Below are 20,577 nucleotides of genomic sequence, written 5' to 3'. Positions count from 1 at the left end.
GCCCGTTCTGATTACATCATACTGAATACCCTAGTTGGTTTGTTAATGTACTACTCCTGGAATTCATTTCTCCAGGATTTAGTACTCATTTAGTCTACCCAGTCTATCTGAAAGTCAAGTCATCTGTTGTTACTGTGTAATGTTACATGCATCTGTAATTTTCTGATTTATAGCATGCCCAACATTCCCACAACTGTTTGATGGCCTATAATCAATTCCTACCATTGTTTGCTGACCCAAGCTGTTTCTTAGCTTTACAAATTATTCTATGTCTTGATCGTTTGAGCTAGTAATTCTCTCAATGACTGATCTAATTCCTCACTAAGAGAGCTACTACACCACCCTATCCATTTTTCCAGTATTTCCATATCCATGTCTCCATAATGGCAATCAAATCATAGCCATTTATCTCAGTTTGTATATTCAAATCATATTGTGAATGCTGTACAGTCAGAATGCATTGAATTCTGCTTTTTAATTTTATTCTGTAATCTGGTTCTGCTTGATGCTTGACTGTGATTCTATATCTAGAGTTTTGGCATTCTTTCTTTTCTACTTCCTTTTATCAGTTTCCTTTCCTTTGAATCTGAGCACCCTGTCAGGTAGCTGTACCCCTGTCAATGTAGTGTAGACCCTCTCCAACAGCTTTTGAGAGTCTTCGTGTAAGAATGTTGCCCGAGAACGCTAAGATACAGCTTGTCCAACTTGTACGAGTTCCACAAGTCCTAATGCTTTAGAAATCTGACATCCTCCCTTCTACATCAGTTCTCTAGCCACACTTGAATCGCTCGATTTTCCTGTTTCTATACGCTGTAGGGGAACTTAGTGGCACAGTGGTAATGTCACCTGAGCTACCTATTCAGGACCTCAGGCCAATGTTCTGGGGGTCATGGGTTTGAATACAGCCAGATGGTGAAATTTGAATTCAGGAAAAATCTGGATTAAAAACTAGCCTAATACTGACCTCTGATTGTTATAAACACCTATCTGGTTCACTGATGTTTTTAGGGAAGAAAATTAGCCAACCTTACCTGGTCTGACTTACATGTCATTCCAAACCAATAGCAATGTGATTGACTGTTTACTGTTCTTTTGGTAGGTTAGGATGGACAATAGATGCTGGCCGAGCCAGTGATGCCTACCTCCAATAGACAAATAAAATAAAAGCTTAGCATGTGGGACTGGAAGTAACCTCGAGGTCACTGCTTTAGAGATCCTGTTTTTCAATCATCTTCCTAGCTCTGTGAAATCTGCTCTTGGGACCTCATCCCTGTTACTACCCAAGTCATTTGTACTGACATGAGCCCCAGTCTCTGGCTGTTAGCCTCCTCTAGTTCTGCACCTCCTTCATGACATCCTTAATCCTGGCAGCAGAATGTATTATTTAAATGGAAAAAGACTGCAGAAAGCTATATAACAGAAGGATTTGGGAATCTTTGTGCATGGATCATAAAAAGCTAACATCCAAGATCAGTGGGTAATGGGAAAGGCAAATGCAATGTTTGCCTTTATTTCGAAGGCAATAGAATATAAAACTAGCAAAGTTTTGTGAAAATTATACAAGGTACTAGTTAGACCACAGCTGAATACTGTGAACAATTTTGGGCCCCTTATCCAGAGGAAGATGTAACAAAAAAACGGTTGTTTGAGGTAATTCGCATTTGGTCCTTCCTTCATCTTGTGCCTATGAAGTGATTATGTTGCTATATCCTCTACTACTGGAGAAGGTACAGAAAAGGCACTGTTCTGAGATAACAATGTTTATTGCATGATAGCAATGAATACAACTACAGTTGTTTTTCTGAAGGTAATGATTGCTAGGAATTTAGGAAGCTGGAACAGATACATCTGCTCCATCAGAAAGCTAAAGGTGAATTCTTCGTCTCTAATTGCAGACTGTGAGATGTCAGTAGAATGGGTAGAATCAATGGAACATGAACATTCAGCCATTCAGAAGGACTATTTTGTTCAACAGCTTTTAATAGCAATCTTGAAGATCTTCTTTCAAAGAGTTTGAATTACTACTTTACATTAAATACATAACTCATCTTTTCAACCTAATTGAACCCAAATAAGGAAAAAATAAGAACCCATACAAGATTCACTTGGAATCTATTAATGATCTTATAGTTAACCATTATTTTTAGATATATATTGTGTGAATTTTGTGAACAAGTATTCAGGTTACTTGTTTGTGCTTCAATGTGCTGTTGGAATCACAATAGCCTTTGTGGCCTACTTTTTCATTAGTAGCCTTTATCTCACATTAAATATTAAAAACCATCTTGTCAGGTCGCATGAGCTAGTCCATTATTCACATAGATTACTCTTGAACTGGAACCATTATAAATCAATGTGTCTGATACTCTGTGCATAGTTACAGTGCTGGAGCATGAACTAATTGTCAGACAGACAGAATTTCACTTAAACTGTATCTTGGAAAAATTGGTTAAAACTAGAATTAAAAACTAGAACGTATTATTTTCATTATAATGTTTCAATACTTCAGAAAGGTGCATGTACTTTTCTTCATTTCATTATTACTTCAAAATACTTCTATGAATCTTTAAATATGAATGACAGCCAACCAAAAAAACCAGATTATTTGCAGTGAATTCTATTTTCAAAGTACATATTACCGCATAAGCATTTGAGGTGTAAATTGAATCTTGCATCGGTTTCATTCTATTGCTACAACAGATAACCAACAAAATCCATGGAAGAATAAAGTAAATAAAGCCTGTCTAAAGAACCAGTCATGAAAAGGTTACCTAAATAATTTAGGGTAGCATTACTGCATAACTTGAAAATCATTACATGGAAACAATGAGAAAAGCTAATAAACATCACAATGAACACATTGAAAACAGAAGACATAGATCCGCATTGTTTGTGGTGTGCATGACTTTATTCTAATACATCTCCCATGGCAATGCTGAAGGTGACCCTAGGGATATATCATTCAATAATGTGTTGCTGAGGGTGGAGCACATATCAGTATAGTTGAGCCACCTGGGAAAATCAAAAGCAAACCTTAACTTTGAAAGTTTTATTTGAAGAATTGAGGTATACGTGAGGTGAAGAGTTGCAGATATGAAAACATAAGGAAGAAAATTCCAATCTAACTCACGTGAAGGGTTTTTTTATTTTGCTTGCTTTACGCGCCATTTGATCTTACTTAGTATTAAAGTCAAAATAACTCTACATTAGGATACAGTACTTATGCTGGCATATGGTGTTCAACAAGGTTCCACATGGTAGGTTGGTTAACAAAGTTAGAGTACATGGAATACAGGGAAAACTAGCCATCTGGATACAAAATTGGCTCGAAGGTAGAAGACAGGGTGGTCGTGGAGTGTTGCTTTTCGGACTTGAGGCCTGTGACTAGCAGTGTGCCGTAAGGATCGCTTCTAAATCCACTGATTTTTGTCATTTATATAAATGATTTGGATGTGAATGTAGCAGGTATGGTTAGTAAATTTGCAGATGACACTAAAATTAGTGGACAGCAAATATGGGTATCTCCGATTACAACGGGACCTTGACCAGATGAGCCGATGGGCCAAGGAGTGGCAGTTGGAGTTTAGTCAAGATAAATGTGAGATGCTACATTTTGGTAGGTCAATTCAAGGCAGGACCTGTACTCTTAATGGTAAGGACCTGTAGAGTTTTGCCAACCAAAGAGACCTTGGAGTTCATAGTTCCTTCAAAGTGGAGTCGCAGGTAGATAGGGTAGTGAAGAAGACGTTCGGTATGCGACGTTCGGTATGCTTGCCTTCATTGGTCAGTGCTTCGAGTATAGGAGTTGGGAGGTCATGTTGCAGCTGTACAGGACATTGGTTAAGCCATGTTTGGAATACTGCATTCAATTCTGTTCTCCCAACTATGGGAAAGATATTGTTAAACTTGAAAGAGTTCAGAAAAGGTTTACAAGGAAGTTGTCAGCATTAGATGATTGAGCTGTAGGGAGAGGCTGAATAGGCTGGGGCTATTTTCCCCAGAGTTTCGGAGGCTGAAGGGTGACCGTATAGAAATTCATAAAATCATGACGGGCATAAATGGGGTGAATAGACAAGGTCTTTTCCCTGGGGTGGGGGAGTCCAAAACTAGAGGGCATATGTTTAAGATTTAAAAGGGACCTAAGGGGCAACTTTTTAATGCAGAAGGTGGTACATGAATGGATCGAACTGCCAGAGGAACTGGTGGAGGCTGGTACAATTACAGCATTTAAAAGGCAGCTAGGTGCGTATATGAATAGGAAGGTTTTAGTGATATGGGCCAACTGCTGGCAAATAGGACTAGATTAATTTAGGATATCTAGTTGGCATGGACAAGTTGAACCAATGGAGATGGTTTTGTGCTGTACATCTCTGACTCACATCCACTGTACTGTATAGTCATTACCTGGCTAGATTTTGTCTACATACCTAACAAGTCTGGCATAGGTTTGTTACTTTCATTGTTGCCTTTTTACCAACCACGTTTTATGCAGAAAACTGTCTCTTCCCTCCAGTACTTTGCAAACTCTCCTGAGGCCATTACTTGGCTTTTGAACTAATCAATCTTTCTCATCCCCATAAGCAGCAAACTACTTCTTAGACCGTGAATGTTGCTTGCAATTCACTGACACTCTCCTGTCATGTCAATTGCCATTGTCTTTTGTTCTGGCCTAACCAGATCTATGCACCATTCGCTGGCCAGATTCAGATGATAGTCACGCTCTAGCTTTTGTAGTCCCCAGACTTCTTCTGTACTTACAAACCTGTTCTGAAATGTGAGCTTTGATATGAAATGACTGGCAAATGTTTTTTTAGCATGTGGTGCACCCACACTTTTTGAAGAAGTCAGAACTGCCTGAATAAGCAAATGGAGGTGGGAATGACCGACACCTCCCTAGAAAGAAGAAGAGACTGTTGTCAGAGACTCCCTGTGCCAGGTGCTGCTTGTTTCCTTGCCCGCCCACCACCCCCCCCAACCTCATCTTTCATTCTGACTTAGTCCCTCGGATGTTGTGAGAGGAGGGAGGGATAACATTTTTTTCATTGTTGATCGAGATGTGTCAGCTGAAACTGTGAAGCCATGTAAAGTAAAGCAATAAAGAATGATTAGTGACAATCTTTTTTTTACTTTGACTCCGTACATTTTGGTTAAATTGTTAGTTATTCATTACTCCATTTTATGTGGAACCAATTTAAATATTTCATGTTAATAACTGATCAGTAGGTTTCTAATGTATATCTTCAACTTGTTTAAAACCTTGAACTCTGATTTTATTTCAAACGTGTAATATTGCTCAAATCCCAGATAGTTTTATTTTTAAATCGTGTTTCTGCAATTCAATCTATGATGTCCAACAAAACTGAAACAGTTTACCTCCTTTTCATATTACTGCTAAAAGTCCATGGCAAGTAAAGTTGAAGTAAACTCAAAAGATATCTTATGAATAATGTTAGGGGAGGCAATGGCCTCGTGGTACTATCAATAGACTCTTAATCCAGAAAGTCAGCTATTACTTGGTGACCCAAGTTTGGATTTCAACAATGCAGGTGGTGGGATTTGAATTCAATAAATAGAAAAGTGGAATTAAAAATCTATTGACCTTGAAACCATTGTCAGTTGTCAGAAAAACTCAGTTGGGTCACTGATATCCTTCAAGGAATGAAATCTGCCATCCTAACCTGGTCTGGCCTACATGTGATTCCTTAGGGGTGTTGATGGCCTTGTGGTATTATCGATGGACTGTTAATCCAGAGACCAGACAACATTCTGGGGACCTGGTTCGAATCCTGCCACAGCAGATGGTAGAATTTGAATTCAATGAATATCTGGAATTAAGAATCTAATGATGACCATGAATCCATTGTCAGTTGTCAGGAAAAACACCATCTGGTTCACTAATGTCCTTTAGGGAAGGAAACTGCCATCCTTACCTGGTCTGGCCTACGTGTGTCTCCAGACCCTCAGCAATGTGGTTGATTCTGAACTGCCCTCAGAGCAATTAGGGTTGGGCAATAAATGCTGCCTAGCCAGTGATGCCCTCATCCTGTGAATGAATAAGGAAATAACAATTTGATTCCAGACCTACAGCAATGTGGTTGATCTTAACTGCACTCTGAAATGGTCTAGCAAGCCACTCGGGTGTATCAGTTGTGACAAAGCCAAAATTGGGAGGGTTGTCTCAGAAGAATCAAGCAACAGCCTGACAGTCATACTCAAAAAATGAATGTCTGTAAACTATGTTCCAGCTAACACCATCACAAGCCCTAGATATGTCGGGCAGCATGGTGGCTCAGTGGTTAGCACTCTCAAACAAAAACAGAAGTTGCTGGAAAAGATCGGCAGCCGTGAAGAAAAAATCAGAGTTCATGTTTCAGGTCTGATGACCTCACGGTGTCAGGGACCTAGGTTTGATTCCAAACTCAGACTACGTATGTGGAATTTGCACGTTCTCCTCTGTCTGTGCGTGTTTCTGCCGGGTGCTCTGGTTTTCTCCCACAGTACAAAGATGTGCATGTTAGGTGGATTGGCCGTGCTAAATTATGCATAGTGTCCAGAGATGTGTGGGTTAGGTGGGTTAGCCATGGGAAATAGCAAGTTGTAGCGTCAGGGTAGGGGGATGAATCTGGGTGGGATGCTCTTCGGAGGGTCGGTGTGGACTCATTGGACTGAATGACCTGTTTCCATTCCACAGATTCTATATAGCTTGCCCCACCAGATGGACAGACCCAATAGAGGAGGCTGCATAGTGATATACGTTCAGGAGGGTGTTGCCCAGGGAGTCCTCAACATTAGCTCTGGAACCCATGAAGTCTCATGGCTTCAGCTTAAACATAGGCAAGGAAACTTCCTGCTGATTGCCACATTCCATCCCCCCTCCACTGACAAATCAGTACTCCTCCATGTTGATCAACACTTGGAAGAACTGAGGAAGGCAAAGGCGCACATTGTGCTCTGTGTGTGGGGGAGTTTCAGTGTCCACCATGAAGAATGGCTTAGCAGCAGTACTACTGATCGAGCTGGTTGGGTTCTAAAGAACGTAGATGCTAGATTGGGACTGTGGCCAGTGGTGAGGGAACCAACAAGAGCGAAAATCATACTTTACCTCATCCTCACCAATCTGCTAGCTGCAGATGTATTTGTCCAAGACAGTATCAGCAAGAGTGACCACTGCACAGGCTTTGTGGGGCTAAATTTCACCTTATTGAGAATAACATCCTTGAGTTGCATGTGTGGTACTATCACCATGCTAAATGGGACAGACTTTGAACAGATCTAGCAACTCAAGACTGGCATCCGTGAGGTGCTGTGGGCCATCAACAGCAGCAAAATCATATTCTAGCACAATCTGTAACTTCTATGGCCCGCCATATTCCCCACTCAACCATTATCATCAAGCCAGGGGATCAACCCTGGTTCAATGGAGAGTGTAGGAGAGCATGCCAGGAGCAGAATCAGGCATACTTTAAAGTGAGGGGTCAACCTCGTGAAGCTACCAAATAGGATTTCTTGCATGCTAAACAAAAGTAGCAAGTGATAGACAGAGCTAATTTATGTCACAACCAACGAATCAGATCTAATCTCTACTGTCCTGCCACATCCAGTTTTGAATGGTGGTGGACAATTAAGCAACTCACTGGAGAAGGACACTCCACAAATATCCCTGTCATCAATGATGGAAGAGCTCAGCACATCAGTCCAAAAGATAAATGCTGAAGCATTTGCAGCAATTTTCAGCCAAAGATGATCTATCTTGGCCTCCTCCAGTGATCCTGAGCATCACAGATAACAGTCGTCAGTCAATTCAATTCCCTCCACGTGATATCAAGAATGGCTAGAGGCACTGCATAGTGCAAAGGCTATGGGCCCTGACAACATTCCGGCAATACTACTGAAGACTTGTGTTTCAGAGCTTACTGCCTTCCTGGCCAACCACCATCGGTCTACTGTCAATCATCACTATTGATAGAAGGTGTCATCAATAGTGCTACCGTGCAGCATCTGCTCAGCAATAACCTGCTGAGTGATGCCCAGTTTGGGTTCCGCCAGGGCCACTCGGCTCCCTTATTTATAGCCTTGATTCAAACACAACCACAAGAAATGAGTTCCAGAGGTGAGATAAGAATAAAAGCCCTGAACATCAAGGCTGCATTCAACTGAGAATGGCATCCGGGAACTCTAGCAAAACATGAATCAATGCATATCAGGGGACAAACTCTCCCCTGATTGCGGTCATACCTAGCACGTAGGAAGACAGTTGTAGTTGCTGGAAGTCAGTCATCTCAATTCCAGGACATCTCAGCAGGAGTTTCTCAGGGTAGTGTCCTGGGCCAAACCATCTTCAGTTGCATCATCAGTGACCTTCCCTCCATCATAAGGTTTGAAGTGGGGATGTTGTGTCAGATGTAAAGAGTTTAATCACACCAAAAAACTTAGAAAGCATAGAAAATGCCAGGACGAAATTAAAAAAGGAAAATGGGAAAATAAAAGAGGTCATGAAAAATATCAGCAATCAAAAGAAGAAAAACCCAGAGCTGTTTTGTAAATACATCAAGACCAAGCAAGTTTACACTAAAAAGCTAACTTGTGGATTCGGGCTCAAGACGTGGACATCTATTCGGAATGAATGTTGAGCAACTATTTTCAGAACGGACATTGTAGTTAAGGGTGAAGGATAGGCTAAACCTATTACAAAAGGAAATATTAAAATGCTTTAGCATCATTGAAAGTGAACAGATCTCCAGGCTGTAAGAAATGTAGCCAGTCTGCTAAGTAAAATAAAGGAAGAAATATCAAATGCTGTGACCATCATTTTCAAGTCCTTCCCAGTTACAGGTGCAAAGTTAAAGGGCTGAAAGACTGCTATGTTTTACTATTTTCCAAAAACAAAAAAGAGAAGGATAGCCTGAGAAATTAGGCTATTTGATTAAAATCAATTACAGACAAGTTAATAGCAAAAATTCCAATACACAATGTAAATCCTTATGGATTAATCAAGGACAATCAGCACAGATTTAATAAAGGAAGGTTGTGTCTGACTAACTTGATTGATTTATTTTGAGTAGGTTACAAGGAGGATTGATATAATCTATGTGGAGTTTATCAAGATATTTGATGACATTCCCTATGTTAGACTTCGCAGGGAATTAAAATTTATCGGGTATAAGGCAAAGTGGCAAAATTTAATTCAATGGTGGGAAGAAAAAATGTGAATTTGTAATTGTAAGGCTTCTAGCGTGGTTCCTCTGAGTTCAGTACTGACTCCCTTGCTGTTTGGGTACATGTCATTGTTTTAAACTTAAATGTAAGAAGTATGGTTAAGAGTTTTGTAGATGAAATGAAAAATATCTCATGTTCAAACATGAAGAAGAAAGCCGTAGACAGCCGTAGACTGCTTGGATAGTCAGAAAATAACAAATGGAATTCCAGTCCAAATCCGTGAGAGGTAATCCATTTGGGAAAAGTTAAATAACGCAACGGAATAAATGATAGGATACCGAAAAATGTAAAGGAACAAAGGGATCTTGGGAGTGCATGTCCAAAGATCCCTGAGAAGGTAGCAGGAGATTAACGAAGGTGGTTAAAAAGGCATTTGGAATATTTCCTTTTATTGCCTAAGACATGGAATTAGAAGAGCAGGAAAATAATGTTAGAACTGTATAAAACACAATGTGGAGGTGCCGGTATTGGACTGAGTTGGACAAGGTTAAAAATAACACGACACCCAGGTTATAGGCCAACCGGTTTATTTGAAAATACTAGCTTTCAGAGCATTGCTCCTTCATCAGGTTAGTGAGAGAGGTATGAAGACACAGAATTTATAAGTCAAAGATCAAAAGATCATACAATTGATGATGAATGTATTGAATAAACCTAAAATGGCTGACTGACTGAAGATTTAACAGGAAGCAATCAGTTATAAAGGAGACACAGGTTTCGATTGATTAAAATGCAAATCTCAGAATTTCTTTCAAGTCACTGCCCCGAGATAACTAAAGGTCTTAATATTGTATACAAGAGGTGACATCTCAGGCCAGACAATGCATTTTTGGTGTGAGGTGTTGTTTAGAATCTGTCTGTGTAGTAACCTGGAGTCAGACTGATTTTATTTCCAAGGCAAGAATTTATAAAATGCCCCATTGACTGACTGTGTTTACAAATTGTGTGCTTTTTGAACAAAATAGAATGTATCCGTAAATACAAATTCATCCCGTGGGGGGATGGGGTGGTGGGGTGGAGGTGTGTGTGTGTGTGTGTGTGTGTGTTCGCACGCAAGAGAGAGTGTGTCTATGTGTGACTGGAAGAGAGAGTGTATGTGTGTGTATATGTGCGTTTGAGTGCATAGTGTGGTATAGTGCAATATGAATCCAAGATCATGGTTGAGGCCACCCTCAGGAGTACTGAACGTGGCTATCGGCCTCTGCTCGGTGTCTTTGCATTTGTTGTGTATCCTAAAGTCCACCTTGGAGGGCGTTTACCAAAAGATCCAAGGCCGAATGTCCTTGGCCACTGAAGTGTTCCCCCACTAGGAGAGGACATTCCTGTCTGATGATTGTTGCGTGGTGTCCATTCATCCGTTGTCGTAGCATCTGCGTGGTCTCACCAATGTACCATGCCAAGGGGCATCCATGCCTGCAGCGTATTAGATAGACAATGAGTATCTGCGATGCACGTGGTGGATGGTGTTCCCACGTGTGATGGTAGTATCCATGTCAATGATCTGACATGTCTTGCAGAGGTTGCCATGGTAGGATTGTGTGGTGTTGGGTCAATGTTGTCATGAAGGCTGGGTAGTTTGCTTCGATTGATGGTCTGTTTAAGGTTTGTCGGGTTGTTTGGTGAGAAGTGGAGGTGTAGTGAAGATCTTGGCAAGGTGTTCATCATCATTTATAATGTGTTGAAGGCTGCAAAGAAAAAATGGCATAGTTTCTCTGCTCCCGGGAAGTACTGAACTACAAGTACTGGATTCTAAACAAGGCCTCACACCTAAAATGCATTGTCTGGCCTGAGATTTCATCTCTTGTATACAGTATTCAAACCTTTAGTTATCTTGGGGCAGTGACTTGATAGAAATTCTGGGATTTGCATATTAATCAACCAAAACCTGCATCTCCTTTCTAACTGAAGATTTAACAGGAAGGAGTCAGCCAGCCATTTTAGGTTTACTCCATATATTCCCCATAAATTGTATGATCTTTTGATCTTATACTCATAAATTCTGTGTCTTGATGTCTCTCTCCCTAGACTTGATGAAGGAGCCAATGTTTTCAAATAAACCTGTTGGAATCTGATCTTGTATAAAATGCTTGTTAGAGTGCAGATAGAGTACTGCATACACTTCTTCTGGTTAATGTATTAAAGGAAGAATGTAACAGAGGTATAGAAGAGTTTCATGGGGATTTTGTCAAGAATGGAGAATTTTAGCTATGTGTAAAAATTTATATTGACTGGGATTGCTTCTTTGGAATAGTAAAGGATGAGGGTACATTTAATTGAAGTGCATAAACTTAGCATGGACCTAGAAACAGTGTAAAAGAAGGATATGTTTTTTCTCAAGGGGAGGTTAATAATGAAGGGGTGTAGATTTAAAATATTTGACGGAAGGCCTAGAAGAGAGTTGTTGGAGTAATTTTTCGTCCAGAATAAGGTGGATGAGGGGGTGATAGAGACCAAGACAGAAACCCATGTAATGTTTAGGAAAAAAGCTTTGATTCCTACTTGAACTGTCATTAACATACAGGGCTATGGACTAAGGGCTGTAAAGTGTAACAAGGCTTTTCATGGAGTAAAACATGCTTTGCAACTAAGTCAAGATTGAGATTTGATACGTTTGGTTTCAAAAGAGTGATATGAGCTTACCTTGCAGAAGTCAACTGCAACTTTATAATGAAACAGAAATATTTTGGTCAACAATAGAAGTTGCAGAAGCAATGCCCTGTTAATGAAAAATATCAGGAGCTCTAAAAGCCGCTCTGCAGAATATGGGTCAACTTCAGCTAACAGTGTCTTTATCAATATGTACCTTTCCAAATCAATATTGCTGCCTATGTAATCGACAGATCATAACCTAGTTAATTGTTGGAATTAATGTGATAAAACGATTCCTTTTCTGTTGTCTTACAGCCCCAGAGTGCTACCCTGGTGGTCACCAGCTTCTTCAGAATCCCTATAGAAGTGTGGACTTTGATTCGCTCCGACTTCAACAGTCAGCAATTCAAGAGCTAATATGTGATCATTCTTTAACACCAGGATGGTATCGTTTTCAGATCTTCGATAAACCTGCAGAAATGCCGACAAAATGTGTGGAGGTAAATATTGTTTCAAATTGGTCATACCATGGCACACTATGAATAACGGAGATAAATCAATAATCAATTTGATGGCATAGAAACAATGGGCAGAATCTTAAAGGGGTCCAAGTTATGTTGGCTATGGCAAGCTTTATGATGGTGTTGGATAGGGAGTCTGATGAGGCTGATCTCCATGTCGGGAGCATTTTGCTCCACCTTTAATTTTTGCAAGCCATTAAACGGGGATTATTACTTGTTGGTTGACTTTTTGATAGCTCAACTTGCCGTTGTTATTACTCCAATAATCTTACTCAAGTTTTTAAATATATGGATGTTGAGAAAATTCAACATGAAAGCCAGAGTAGGTTCTTAGCTAATTCAACTGACCACTTGCTCTGAATGACCACTGTGATGAAGACTGGGCACATTCTATGGGCACTGGGCACATTTGTAGACATTAGCATCCAATATATACCATCCTGTTAAGAACCCTCATGGCACATGTCTGATTCTTTGACAGAATGTTTGTGCACTTCAGTGCTATACCTCAGACTGTACTGGCAGTCAAAGGAGATAGCATTTGCTCCAGGGGTCCCAGCACAATACGTCAAACACAGACACTGACATCAGTCCAAGAGCTTGGACACAGTCAGCTGCTCAAAAAGGTCAGAGCTCAAGTACTCACCTCATAATGGGTGGGAAGCTGAATGTCAGGCTCATCCTAGCTCTTCCTACTCTATTGTGATGTTGTTTACCTCCTGGAATGAGAGGCAGATATTAAGAGAGAGGAAAGTGGGTGGCAAAGCTATTACTGTTAGTGCAGGTGGGGAGTTGTCCTGAGTGAGCTTGCAGGTCGCACAGAGCGCATGCAGGGTTAGTGCTGTTGGGTGAGTAAGAGCAAATGAGGGAAGATGCAGCAGGCATTAGCCAGAGTGGTAAAGCATGAGCCTCAGTGGGAGATGGGTACAAGAGTACAGTGGTAGGTATTGGAGAGAATATGGAGGCACTTACACTGGCAGAGTGGAGAAAATCATTTATCTGTTTTCTCCATCACTACATGTGCCCTCAAATGGCTGAGATGGCTTTAAGCTGAGTGGCCATCTTGGGAAAGGCTGGCAAGGCCTGTTAATGTGATCTGTGCTGCTGGTGTTGGGGAAAAAGGGAATCCTGTGTCTGCACCACCCCATCCAGCAGGACCTCTAGGACCATGTCAGCACAGTGGGGCACCAATATTCACCTGTCTGCCACGTCTAGGCAAATGTCAGGTACATGCAGGGCAGCTCTGGATTGATTAATGCCTGTCCAGATTTGCAATGGCCATTTAAAGATAGAGTGGGCATTAGGAATTCTGGTGAATTCCAGGATATAACTGTTGAGTGACGAGTTCTTCTGGGAACTACATGTGATAAGATGAGTCCAGAACTGGACGTGAAGAATGTTGTAGGAGCATGTTAGGTAATTATTGAGGTGAATTTAGTAAGACACCGTGAGAAAGCTTGCTAGGCTTCATAGCAGAAATCCCTCTATAGAATAACTCAAGGCAACCCAAACTTAGCCCAAAAAACATCTGATTCAGCCCATTGTTCATTTTGAACTATACTGTTCTATTGGATGGAAAGGTATATCATGAAATATAAGAAACCCATTGTTAGGAGAGAAACTAAATATTGCTGAAAAAGGGACACATTGCTGAAATTTCTCATACTCCATCCATAGGGACAAACACAAGAACCCTGTCTTTCAAATGGTTATAACAATCTCAGCTACACAAAAAAAAAGATGCTGAGTGGTTGACACATCGACGTTCATTTGTTAATGTTACCATGGAGAAAGCAATGGGGAACATTAAACTCCTGATTAATACAAGAAAAGATGCAAGACTGAGCATTTTTTTTTGGTTGGGTTCCTGCTCATAAATCTATGACACTTTAAGCAAATTTAAAATAGCACTGTTATGAACTCAACTGATCATCCGATTAAGCAAGCTGTTTTATGCCACCATTATGCAGTGATTATGAGAGTGATTCTTTCCACGTAGGATGCTGCTGTCAGTCCAAAAAGATGTTCTGCCCACTACACATTTGAGCAATCTTGTTTGTGAATTTCAGTGCCCCTGCGATGCCTGATACGTAGAATACGTACCCCAATAAGTGGCCGTCAAATCAAACATCAAACATCAAACATCAAACAGCCTTTGGTTGTTTATAATAGGTAAAGTACGGACTGTACTCAACCAGACCACATTTGCGAAACCCAAAACAAAATGTCTGTGTGGTTCCACAATTACACAGCACTTGCTGATCAATCCTGAGTGCATGAATAGCCACAGTAATGACCAACTTAAGATAATTGGTCAATTTCAAACCTGATTACCTTTTCCTCGCTAGAAATGACATGCATTCATATGCAAGGACCTATTCTTTGTCAGCAAAACAATTATGTTCAAGCCTAGTAACTACTATAAAATATCGGCGAGGCAATAGTCCATCTTGCTTTCTCCGTAATGATGCCTCTGCCTATCAGTGTCAAATTATTAACAACTCAGCACCTTTTTATTCCATAATGTAAACTGTTGAGACGTGTTTAAAAATTTGAACTTTTGCATTTTTCCTGATGTGTGAAAAATTAAAAGTTTTGGCAACATGTCTTTCTTTTCAACAATATTCAATATTAAATATTTGAAGTCTTATCAGTGCTAAGTTTAGAAAAGAAACTTGACAAAAAAAATCAAGAATTAAGATGATCCTCAATAAGTTCTGACTCATAGAACACCTGAAGGCCTCATTTTCAATCGTTTTATATTCGTTACCTAATTGTATTAGATGTAGCAGTGCAACATATAAAGAGTGGCTTTAGTATCCATGAGCTCAGGAAAGGAATGCTAGCCTTTTGACCCTGTAGAAAGTTAACAGTATTTCATCAGAAGAAAGATGAACTGAAAGACATAAACTATTTTCTTACCTTTAGTGCTGTACACAATGAGTCACAATTCTCAGTTCTTGAGATTAAAAAAAAAATCTTTTTACTGAAGGTTTTTTTCCAAAATAGCATTGTCCTACAGAATTTTGTTATCTTCTTAACTTAAAACAAATTAGAACATCTTTACATTGTACTTTTTCAGGACCAAAGCACTTAGTAAGTCAGTGTGTTTTACTTCAAAAAAAGTCAGTGTTGTTCTTTGGGCCAACTATTAAGAATATTACTCGTGTTTAAAGCTTTTATAACATCTTTATAATCATAACCAATTGATCTTATCATTCTTTAAAATGTTTCACCATCAGAAGATTGGGTCTGAAATTTTGTTACTCACTTTTGAAATTGTAAAACATAGGCCTGCTGAAAAGTAAACATTTAATGAGCAAATCAAAGCTGTATCTAAAAACACATTTAGCTAGAGTATTTTCACTAAGTTAAATTCTATGAATACCATAATTTACTATGAAGCTGATGAATTGATAGTATGATAGTGATGAATGTGCATGGTCTTCAGTTAGATCCTTTAAGGAATGTTGGAAAAAATACACTATAGAGGACAAGGTCCATTATTTGATCAAGAAGACAAGCATCTATAACAGCAAGTGTTCATGACCAAAACCTGACAGACAAGTTAATTTTCATAGAAACAATTTGGTGTAGAATTAATTGTCAGATGGGAAAAAGTGGATTTATTGGGAAGATTCAGCATAGATTTGTTACAGGAAATTATATCTAACTAATTTCCTGGAGTTACTTGACGAGGTAAAAACAGTTTGAGGGCCCTGTTGGTGATCTGGTGTATATGGACTTTCAAAGGCCATCAATACAGTGCCACATGACAGACTTGTAAGGAAAGTGATAGATTATGGAATGAAAAGGATAGGAGTAATGTGATAACAAAGTTAGCTGAGTGATAAAAACCAAGAGTAATGGTTACTGGGCTGGAGGAAGATTTATAGTGGAGTTATTCAGAACCCGTGCTTTTAAAGAGCAAGATCTGTGTATACTTGGGGAATAATTTCCAACTTGCAGACAATGCCAAACTTCGGAGAATTGTAAACTGAGGAGGACAGTGTAGAACTTTAAAAAGACATTGACAGGTTGATGGACGGGGTGGCAAATTAAGACAGTGCAGAGAAGTGTGAGGTCAAACAACATGGTGACAGAGTATCAAACATAAGAATAATTTTAGAGGGTGTGCAGGAGCATAGAGACCTGGGTATATACGTGCATAAGTCTAAAGATGACAGGACAGGTTGCTAAAACAGCTTTCAATTTTCTAGTGGCATAAAGTAAAAGAGCAGCAAGGTTACATTGAATCTATAAAGTTGGGTTCAGTGGAGGCATTCAAGCAGGCATCGCATGATTGTTTCTATTTAAACAATATACAAGTTTACAGGGAAAAGGTAGGAGTTTGGCATTGAATCAAAATGCTCAGAACAGTGAGACACGACAGGCTGAATCATCTCTTGCATCATTACAATCCTGTGATTTAACTGCGCGAATGAAGCAGAATCCCACAAGTTAAATTCAAATCCTAGTCTCATTTCATTTGCAGAAAGCTGTAACAATTCTGTATTTCCTTTTCTTTCAGTTTCATGTCATCTCTTTAATCTTTCATATTGCCCTCTTTAGATGAATCACTGTGGTACCCAAGCTCCAGTTTGGTTGTCTTTGCAAGAGACGGAATCCCTGCCCCAAGCTGGAGAGGTTAAGCATTTGACTGCCTGTGCAACATGGCAGTTTTTCTTCAGTACAACAAAGGACTGCTGTCTTTTCCGAATTCCAGTCAGTGTGCGAAACTGTGGTGACTTTTTTCTGTACCTTCTCCAGCCCACACAAGGATGCATGGGATATTGTGCAGAAGGTAGGTTTTAAACCGAAAATCATTATCTCACTGTAAATATCTGACTCTAGGAATACTTAGTGATTAAAGTTTCACTGATATTGTTAGAAATTTTCTAAGACACATGTCATGTCATATCAGTTTGTTTGCATTACGTTTTCTATTTAGAATTTAATTTTTACTAAATTGAAGTTGGCGTACTTCGTTGGATTGTGGTGTTTTGCTTACTTGCATGTTTGTACACTTGAGGATTTTGTACAATTTGAACATTTTTGTAGCACTATGCATTGAGCTGAGGTAATTCCTTTTGCAAGTCTGAGAAGCAGGATGTTGGGGCTTACTGGGTAGCACATTTGGTTGAGATTTTGATGGTGTATAATCTCTGTCGTTGCTTAATTGGGCAATGGGCTGCTAAAGCAACCTTGTTCCGAAGGAAAATTATGTTATATTGTATTATAGCAGTTTGTTTAAATAATAGAAGTTACACATTGTGTGAAAGGTGATAAACTCATTGTATTCGTTTAGCAAGTACAGATATTCTGGGAAAAGACTGTAGAGGTGAAATTACCCCATTCCTGTAAAGCAAAATGGCATATAGCGAATTGGTACCCTATAAATCTTTTCTAAATTTCTTTTTCATTGAGTTCAAATTTATGCCTTCTACAAGTCCAGAGAAATTACCCCTCAGTATCAAAGCTTTAAGTTCTATTTAACTGATTTTCCCCAATTTCTTTCCTGCGAACTGTGGTATTTTCTTGCAAACTCACGAAACTGACAGTTTAAATTTTCAGCTTCTAATAACTTAAATTTTTTATAACCAAACCCTCCAAAGTTTGGAATCTGCACAAATTAAACTTTTCTACTGAGGTGACTGTTTTCCCTGAACTATCCTGAACTTTATTAAGAAGAGAAAATGAATCAAGAATTATCTGTTCGGACATAATGAAGGTTCATAGCAGAAACATGTAACCCTGAGTTAACGTTATCCTCAAATCGAAGGACAGCCATTTGTTACATGTTATCGGTTTAGAAAATGATGCTGAAGGAGCCTTTTGTGGTGTCATCTGTACAATACATCTCACTGCTACTGTATGGCAGTAGTTGAAGGAGTGAATATCTAAGTTTGTGGATGGGGTTTCCATAAAATGGAATGCTCAGTCTTCATATAACTGAACAGATCAATTCCTGATAGACTGACCTTTGAGTACGTGGGGCAGAACCTCCCATGAGATTGTTGGATCAGATGTGCCAGATTTGCTTCCTTTGCTTTTCTACTCTGCCACTGCCCTACCTCATTGTTAAGACATTATTACTCAAAGCATGATGTAGATTTATGGTCATGTTGTCACCATGTTCAATAATTGGTAGCAAGCTCCTTCAAGTCATTGATATCAAAGTTGCCAAGCTTTAAGGCAGTGTTTCTCTGGAAGATGTGATGAAGGGCATTGCAATTAAATTTCTTCATTGCTCTTGTCTGTTGCTGATACACAGTCAAGGTCTCACTATTGTATAGGAGTGTGGTGATGCTCACTAAGACTTTTGTCGACTTCTGGAGGTCTTTGCTGTCAAACAGTGCCATAGTTTGCAAAAGGCAGATCTGGTGCACTTGAATCCAACATTGGATCTGCTCCTCAAAGGTAGAGTTTTGAAAGAAGTGGCTGTCAAGTTATGAAAAGTGCTGACAACATTCCAGAGTCCCTCTTTCAATGTATGTGAGAGGTGGAATATTTGGTTGACATGAAGAAATCAAGAATGACTTGCAGAATGGGCACCGGCACTGCAGTCACCTGCAAACCATAGCTCCTCTATGTCTGTGATGCAGTTTAGGTTTGACAAGGTGGTGACCTGAGGTTATAGCATGTTCCATTAAACATTCCTGCTAATCTGTGTGGCTGCAGGGTGTTTCAAGGTTCCGCATATGCTGATTGCAGTAATGACTTCTAGCTCCTGGACCTCCGAAACCCACATAGAAATTTAGAGGTTCCATATAGGTAGATTTTAATATTTACACCAAAGGGTAGCTGACACAACCTTGCTTGACAGTGGGCCTGGATTTTGAAGGCATTTATTTCAGATTTCCCGCTCAAAACAGTTGCAGTCACGTCATATCGTGCAGTGGTTAGAGTTATAATGGACATAACTCTGAGAGCAGAGTTCAGAGACCGTCGTTTAGTGAAATGCTTTGATCAGGTTGATGAATGCAATCAAGAGTTCCTAATGTTCTTAACATTTACCTTAGATTTATCTTGCATAAAAACCATCTCAGCGATACCTTTATAAGGTCTAAAGCTTCAATACATCTGGAAGGATTTCCTCAGTCACAGGAATTTGGCAATAAGGAGAATGCCAATCAGGATTTTCCTGCTGTGGACAAGAGGGAGCTATCTCAATTGTTTCTCAGCATGATTTATCTCCTTTCATGAAGTAGTTATAAATGGCACATTCTTCAAGCCAGAGCTCTTCCTTTCTCTCTCAAATCCATAGGGTGAGCAAATGGAGTCTTGATGTAAACAAAAACACACAAACTTTTGAACACCTCAGCTGGAATACCATTGGGGCCACAGGCTCTGTTGCTTTTCATCCATAGGATTGTTGCATGTTTCCCATCAGTGGTGATTTACATATAGACTTCATCATAGCTAATGGGGGGTAGCCTGGAGAGGCTTTGGATTCACATTTGATTTGTTAAAACTCTTTAATCCAGTATTAATGTGGTGTCCTGTGGGTGAGGGCGATTTTTGTCCATTTGATCTTGGACTAAAGATCACACTGGTAATTTCAAAAAACTCTGCCAGTCATGACGATCAGGATATTGATAAATTTCTGAAGCATTCTCTTCCCACCATGTACCCATCGGGGAGGTATTGGCCTAGTGGTATTATTGCTGGACTGTTAATCCAGAGACCCAGATAATGTTCTGGGGACCTAGGTTTGAATCCTACCATGGCAGATGGTGGAATTTGAACTCAATAAAATATTTGAAATTAAGAATCTAATGATGACCATGAATCCATTGTTGATTGTCAGGAAAAACCCATCTGGTTCACTGATGTCCTTTAGGGAAGGAAACTGCCATGCTTACCTGGTCTGGCCTACGTGTGACTCCAGACCCACAGCAATGTGGTTGATTCTGAACTGTCCTCTAGGCAATTAGGGATGGGCAATAAATGCTGCCTGGTCAGCGATGCCCTCATTCCATTAATGAATAATAAAAATTCCCGATAGCTGGTGGATTCATCTTTGAATGTCAGCCTTGAGTTGTTAGATTGCTGTCTTTGTATCTTGGAACCTTGGGTTATTCTCCTAAAACAATGAAGGTTTATTCCATTTTGTTCTAGGGGCAACATATTTCTGCTATTTTTTTGTTGAACCTTTCTTGGTGACAGCAGTGCTCCAACACAATGGTCTGGTCTCAAAAGTCTAGTACTGCTGATTTTGATTGATCCCATTCTTCTGGAATGGAATTGG

At 39.7% G+C, this 20,577-nt stretch overlaps 1 protein-coding gene across 3 annotated transcripts in view; it reads left to right on the top strand.

The window, feature by feature from the left end:
- LOC109935053 (von Willebrand factor D and EGF domain-containing protein-like) overlaps positions 1–20,577 on the top strand; it is a 196,979-nt gene that overhangs the window by 45,441 nt on the left and 130,961 nt on the right. For all 3 annotated transcript variants that reach the window (XM_048616980.1, XM_048616988.1, XM_048616973.1), the window contains 2 exons: positions 12,121–12,305; positions 16,899–17,130. In XM_048616980.1, coding sequence (XP_048472937.1) covers positions 12,121–12,305; positions 16,899–17,130 — 417 coding nt within the window. The remainder of the gene's footprint in view (positions 1–12,120; positions 12,306–16,898; positions 17,131–20,577) is intronic.

Source organism: Rhincodon typus, chromosome 2, assembly GCF_021869965.1.
Source record: "Rhincodon typus isolate 14 chromosome 2, sRhiTyp1.1, whole genome shotgun sequence".
In the NCBI taxonomy this organism is placed as follows: Eukaryota; Metazoa; Chordata; class Chondrichthyes; order Orectolobiformes; family Rhincodontidae; genus Rhincodon; species Rhincodon typus.
Note: the sequence above shows the minus strand (reverse complement) of the source record. Positions and strands in the feature narration are given on the sequence as shown.